A 6,845-nucleotide genomic window follows, 5' to 3' on the forward strand; every position below is an offset into this window, starting at 1 on the left:
GAAAAATGCTTGCAGGAAAGGTGTGTCTTCAGCTGGTTCTTGAAAGATGTGATGTACGTAATTTCTTAAATATTGTATTCTGAAAGTCTATTTAAAATGCCTATTTTTTTTGCTTACATACAAATTTAATTTTGGGGTCTGCTACAATACATTTAAATGATTTAAATAAAAAACAAAAACCAAATTTTTCTCATTCTGTACATTGACCGGAGCCCTGCAGAGTTGGAACAGTGTTGGAACTAAACTCTGCAGGGCTCTGGTCCTCCAGGAATTGAGTCTGACACCCCTGCTCTAGAGTAAAACTTGCTCACAGATTAATGTGAAACAGTGTACAATGTCCATTTCTGGTTTAAATGTTATATTGAAAGTCTGTCCAGAAATCTATGTTAAAGGACAATGCTTGACGCGGGAAAAAAAAGGCCCAGTTTTGACTTTAATTTTCTCACAAGGTACTGAATATGAGGCCCAAACGAAAGAGAATCATCAATTAAAAATCCCAAGTATTTATACTTGGATACTACTTCAGTCTCCAAGCCTTGAAGAGTAGTAATTGAGCATGAGTTTGAAAGTGCAGACTTTCTTTTTGTAAACATCATAAGTTTAGATTTCTCCGCATTTAAAACAAGTTTTAAATCGCTCAGTGTATGCTGAACTGCATCAAAATCAGATTGAAGATGACTCCGAGCCTGATCCAATGTTGATGCAGAGGAGTCAATCACCATATCATCAGCATATAAATGAAAACGTGAATGTGCGAGATTATTCCCAATATTATTAATATATTAAATAAATAATAATGGCCCAAGGATCGATCCCTGTGGTACGCCGATATTTACATTCAGAGTACTAGAAGTCAGTCCCTCTATATTTATACATTGAGATATATCCGATAAGTAATTAACAAACCATCCAACAGTATTTACTGAATATATTGAAATATATTATATTGAAAGTCTGGCCAGAAATCTCTGTTAAAGGATTTTTTTAAAAACATCCTTTTCCAGTAAATCACTTATAACTGAAACGGTCTTGGAAATTCACTGGTGAAAAATTCCAGGAATCCTGTAGAAAGTTTTGTAAGAAGGCACATGTGCAGGGGAAGAGAAATTGATTTTGTGTGTGATGAATGAGAAACAGTGAGTGACTGTATGTGGCGCTCTTCTCAGTGGTGGCGTGATGCTGGTCCATGACATCCGCAGGAATGAGAGCCGGGTCATTGACTTCCGCGAGACGGCACCCTCTGGCATTCACAAGAACTTGATGTTACATGTTAATCAAAGGGTAAAGGTTTATTTCCATCTGCTTTCATCTTCTCTTTAAGTGCGTCATATGATGATGTTAAAAATCCAAAGCGAATTAATAAGTGCAACTGTTTTCACAAGCACAGTATCTGTACTATGCTTGCTCTGCAGTGATGTGTGTCTGTCCTTGTGTCTGTTAGTCAGGTCTGTTAGTGGCTGTTCCCGGCATGATCAGTGGACTACACCAAGCTCATCAGCTCTATGGAAGGTACAGTTCAAGATACAGCTGTGTCCTCACACACAGCAGATACAGATCTGACTGCTGGCCTAAAGTCTGGTTCACACTTCAGCTTATCTTGTCTAAGAACCGCACAATTAGGCTGGAAGAGACTAAGCCACCAATGGCAGGATACTTTCAGGTGCAGGACCAGTGTTTTTTCTGTTGCAGCTACTCGGAACACTGTGGGTCTGTTTGCTCAGCTGAAGAGTGTAAAATTAGTCTCAAAGTGAGAAATGAGGGGAAAAAAAGCAATAAACTTGATTACTGAAGCATACTGATTGTAGGCTTCTCTGATGAGCTTTTTTTTTAGGTGGACTTTTTTCACACTGAGGTGCATAAGCTCAGATCAGTGAGGCCTATGATCAATCAGTTCCAAAATAAAGCAATAAGCCCCGTGAAGCCGTGGTTTACAGTGAATTTATAACAGCTAAGGAGCGTTGTTAGGCACGACGCGTAAAACCCCCTTAGCTGTTATAAAATCACTGTAAACCACAGCTTCACAGGGCTTATTGCTTTTATAAAACGGTTATTCCATATACGTAGTAAGGTTTCACAAAATAAAACAGAGCAAATAAAGTGTAATGATATTAATAAAAACAGTATTCTTCCACCAAACAATGTAGTTCCTCAGAATCAGTTGTGGTTCCCAAAAAAATGGTTGCCAAGCAACACACAGACGTAAACAAAGGTGTATGATTGTAGAGTAATTTACAACAGCTTCGAACGCGGCTCAACCAATCAGAATCTAGGACCGGAACTTCTGTTTTATAAAGATATATAAAACCTGTGCTAACTGAAAGAAAACAAGTTGACAGAATGATTGAATATTTCATTATAATACAGCATTTTTGACGAGGAGCACCAGCTTAGATGAAGGATTTTCAACACCGCACGAGGGTTAATGGTGGCTGATGGAAAAGCAGCTTTGCATTAGTGTTTTCTCTCTCCTCTAGAATGCTGTGGAAGGACGTCATCACGATGGCTGCCGATGTGGCGAGGACTGGATTCAATGTGACGCATGAGCTGGGTGAGCATTCATCACACATGTGATTTACACTTTTGTGCAGTCTACAGGAAATGTCTGGTGACTTCAGCCGAGAAGACATTCTGTTTCAGAGGTTACTGCATTTTGATTACCAATACATTTGCACAGTAAGATTGTAAATTTATTATTTTATGTTGACGTTTAAGCAGTTTGGTATATCTCGCGTCATCTTTCACAGCTGATGCGCTGTCTGAAGTGAAGGAGCAGAATGTGTCGGATGCATTCAGAGATCTGTTCCTGCCGAACGGTCAGGCTCCCCTCGCAGGACTCTTCACTAAACGTCTGGATTTAGCTGCCGTTCTGGACAGGATTGCAGCCAATGGAGTCTCAGAGTTCTACAGTGGGAATCTGACTCAGGAAATGACATCAGTGGTACGCCTCCAGTGCCATTTTAGTACTATTGATATATACTTTTATAGTAATTATTACTATTTTTAATTTGCTATTTTCAATTTTCATTTTAGTTTGAGGAATTGTATGCTTTTTTATGTGCTTTTTTTAAAGTTTGCTTTTATTTTTTATGTCAGTTTTAACTTTATTTAAATTACTGAAAACAATTTTTTATTGTTTTATTTTTCTTTTTTTAAAACACTGGTCTGACCTATCAGATCATTAAAATCTTTCAAATACTCACATTTTTACCTATTTGTAGCTATTTTCTTTGATTTACCAATAACTAATAGTTATATAACAGAACATATTATAATATTAATATCATTATGTGTTTTTGTGGCCAGGTTCATGCTAAAGAAGGTGTGCTGAGAGAGGATGACTTCAAAAACTACACCACTGTCATACAGAAGCCACTGCAAAGTCTTTACCAGGGTAAACACACATCATAGATGTTTAATATGCTTGACTATTGCAGTTTATTACTTTATTAAATGCAGTAGTTTAGGTGTAGTAGTCTACTGACCTTCAAAGCTGTGACACATAAAGTCCAGACAGTAAAGCAATAAAAACCTTTCTGCTTTGCCCTATATCAGTTTCATAATAGTGCATAATTGCTGTTGTTATTCGACTTCTCAAAACTGGAAAGTCAAGTAGAAATTTGACAACACTGCAATTCAGCAGAATTTTTATAAACTACACAATAGTCATGCTTAGGTAAAGATGTTTGTTTGGAAGCAGACTGAGTAAAAGTTAGAGTAGTCCATAAAAATTATTCTAATGCATTAAAGTGACTGATATCTTATGTGCTTAAGTACCAAACGTACAAGTGCTTCTGGACAGTATTTCTGTTTTTGTTTTTATACACTTCTGCTATGCAGTTTGAGTGATGACTCGTGAATTATGATAAAGGTCTATTGTTTCGCTTGTACATAAGGGGTGTTATATTAAATGCAGATAGTAAAATGAGCATCATGAATTTTTTTTTTTTAAATGCACACCTGTGACACTAAAGAAACTACAGTTGGCTGATGAAAATTATTTATTTTATTTTAAGTGGGTTGAATGGTTTATTTGAATTTATTAAGTGGTTTAAGAACACCTTTTCTCTGATCACTATAATGGTCTCTGGTGGCTTATTGCTTAATGGAAACGTCATTAGATAAATGTAGACTCGACTGCTGCTGCATGGGTTAACGTAACGCTTAGGATTTTCCTGTTGCCTGTTTTGGAAAATCTTTTCTTCAAGCCATTGATCGCTCAGTTTTCCAGTAAGTTCAACACCTCCTGCAGTCTCGAGTACCTCAGCAATATTTAAATTGCTCTGACAGGCTACCGGGTGTTAGTTCCTCCTCCGCCCCAAGCGGGAGCCGCCCTGCTGTCCGCTCTCAACATCCTGGAGGGATTTAACATCACAAACCAGGTGTCCAGGAGCAGCGTTTACCACTGGATAGCTGAGGTACTGCAGCACTGTAACCAGCATTTCAGTTGATTTAGGGCTTTAAATAAAGTGCAATAGTGATGTATTTATGCTTAATAATTTCTGCTTTTTTTTTTTATAACCCTGATGCAGAACAGCATTCTTGTTTACTATTGTTTAAAAACTCCTGTCTGTTTAATTTCCTCCACATGTAGTCTCTGAAGATTGCTTTGTCTCAAGCCAGTGGACTGGGAGACTCCGTGTTCAATTCATCGGTTTCTGAGTTGGTGACGCAGATGCTCAGGTGATTATTGAATCAAAGCTGATATAGCATGTTTATTTCAACAGCAGTAATTGGATTGTTCACAGTGTGTTTCTGTACCACTTCCATGGCATTGGCTTAACCTTGGCTGGCTCTGACAGTAAAGACCAGGCTGCTGTGTTCCGGCAGAAGATCAGTGATTCGCAGGCGTCTGCGGCTGAGCACTACACGCCGTCATACGAGCTGCAGGAGGGCGCTGTGGCCAGCCAGCTCATGATCATGGGCACTGATGACTTGATCGTGTCTGTTATGAGGTGCGTTACTGGAGGGCCACTGTCCTGCAGAGTTTAGCTCCAGCCCCAGTCAAACACAACTGAACCAGCTAATCCAGATCTTCAGACTCTCTAGACGCATCCAGGCTCTGGTGTGTTGAACTAAACTCTGCAGGAAAGCGGCCATCCAGGAGCAGGACTGGACACCGTAAATAAATGTTTAATTTGCATAATTAAAGGGATAGTTCACCCAAAAATGAAAATGTGATGTTTATCTGCTTACCCCCAGGGCATCCAAGATGTAGGTGACTTTGTTTCTTCAGTAGAACACAAACGAAGATTTTTAACTCAAACCGTTGCAGTCTGTCAGTCATATAATGGAAGTGAATGGGAATCACGGCTTTGAGAGTAAAAAAAACTTACACAGACAAAACCAAATTAAACCCTGCGGCTCGTGCCGCTACCTTGAGGTCTTAAGAATTAGAATGGCAGTCAATGGGCTCCACGGCTTTGAGAGTAAACATACACAGACAAAACCAAATTAAACCCTGCGGCTCGTGACGATACATTGAGGTCTTAAGACACGAAACGATCGGTCTGTGCAAGAAACTGAACAGTATTTATATCATTTTTCACCTCTGATCCACCACAGTGTCCGACTGTCCTGAGCGCGTTCTCAACATTTAACAACGCTTGACGTCAAATAAATACAATCGGGCAAAAAATTCCACGTTGTCTGATGAAATATCAAAATAGTCTTCCATTGTGATGACCTGTACTTCTAAATCTTTAGATCATCGCAGTGCCAGTGAACACGTCCACAGTCTCTCTGCACTGTGTAAATAATGAGTGACGTATACACGCGACAGATCACTTCCGCACATGCGTCTACTATCATAGATATGTATAGATGCCCTATTCGACCGCTCCAGATACGTTGATGCGTCTGCCATTTTGGAACCGCAGGGTTTAATTTGGTTTTGTCTGTGTATGGTTTTTTTTACTCTCGAAGCCGTGGAGCCCATTGACTGTCATTATATGACTGACAGACTGCAACGGTTTGAGTTAAAAATCTTCGTTTGTGTTCTACTGAAGAAACAAAGTCACCTACATCTTGGATGCCCTGGGGGTAAGCAGATAAACATCAAATTTTCATTTTGGGTGAACTATCCCTTTAATGAATGATTTAATTCACGTTTGCTCTGTTCTTAGCTCTCTAAACCGGCCGTTTGGAAGTCGCATTGTGACGCCCTCTGGGATCCTCCTAAACAGCCAGATGCTGGACTTCTCTTGGCCCAACAAAACCCACAGCTTTGCAGCTGTCAATCTGGTACGCCTAGATGCCTACACATGGCAAAAACAGGCACACACTCACAACAACTTGCTGTTTGAATTATTTTTAACTTCTACATCCATCTTTTTTTTAAAGATTTAAATAGTCATTCTATCCCTCTCTTTTTTTTGCCATTTGGTTTGTAAGGTGCTCTTAAACAATTTTGATAACTTCTGCCAAAAGCCTTTCCCTCTCTCCAAAACTCTTCCCCCCGAAGGCATGTCAGCAAAGCCCAATGTGCAAAATGAAGAATGAAACTATCATTGTGAAGTGTCACAGAATTCTGGGAGTGTAATTGCACTGTTTTTCCCTGTAAATTATAGGATGACTTTGTGAAATGTCCCATTAGATCTGTTCTAGCAGGGGTGTCCAAATCTGTTCTTGGAGGAACACTGTCCGGCACAGTCCAGCATAGCTCCGTCCCTAAGTGGTCGGCATTCACAGGTTTACGACAGTCATTTACAGTTCACGTTGCACAGTAAAAAAAAAAAGAGCCCAAAATGCTGGTCACTGAGGTGCACATTGGGCATATGTGACCCTGGAGCACAAAACCAGTCTTAAAGGCACAATATGCAAGATTTTTTTATTAAAATATCCAAAAA

General features: G+C 39.5%; 1 protein-coding gene across 1 annotated transcript in view; it reads left to right on the forward strand.

Annotated features, from left to right (window-relative positions):
* LOC107669686 (gamma-glutamyltransferase 7-like) overlaps positions 1-6,498 on the forward strand; it is a 10,166-nt gene extending 3,668 nt beyond the window's left edge. The window contains exons 5-14 of the mRNA XM_016462035.1: positions 1,167-1,281; positions 1,442-1,509; positions 2,475-2,548; positions 2,745-2,938; positions 3,304-3,391; positions 4,288-4,415; positions 4,592-4,680; positions 4,800-4,952; positions 6,123-6,240; positions 6,391-6,498. Coding sequence (XP_016317521.1) covers positions 1,167-1,281; positions 1,442-1,509; positions 2,475-2,548; positions 2,745-2,938; positions 3,304-3,391; positions 4,288-4,415; positions 4,592-4,680; positions 4,800-4,952; positions 6,123-6,240; positions 6,391-6,498 — 1,135 coding nt within the window. The remainder of the gene's footprint in view (positions 1-1,166; positions 1,282-1,441; positions 1,510-2,474; positions 2,549-2,744; positions 2,939-3,303; positions 3,392-4,287; positions 4,416-4,591; positions 4,681-4,799; positions 4,953-6,122; positions 6,241-6,390) is intronic.
* The last annotated feature ends 347 nt before the right edge of the window (positions 6,499-6,845 follow it).

Source organism: Sinocyclocheilus anshuiensis, unplaced genomic scaffold, assembly GCF_001515605.1.
Source record: "Sinocyclocheilus anshuiensis isolate Anshui unplaced genomic scaffold, SAMN03320099.WGS_v1.1 scaffold416, whole genome shotgun sequence".
Taxonomy (NCBI): Eukaryota; Metazoa; Chordata; class Actinopteri; order Cypriniformes; family Cyprinidae; genus Sinocyclocheilus; species Sinocyclocheilus anshuiensis.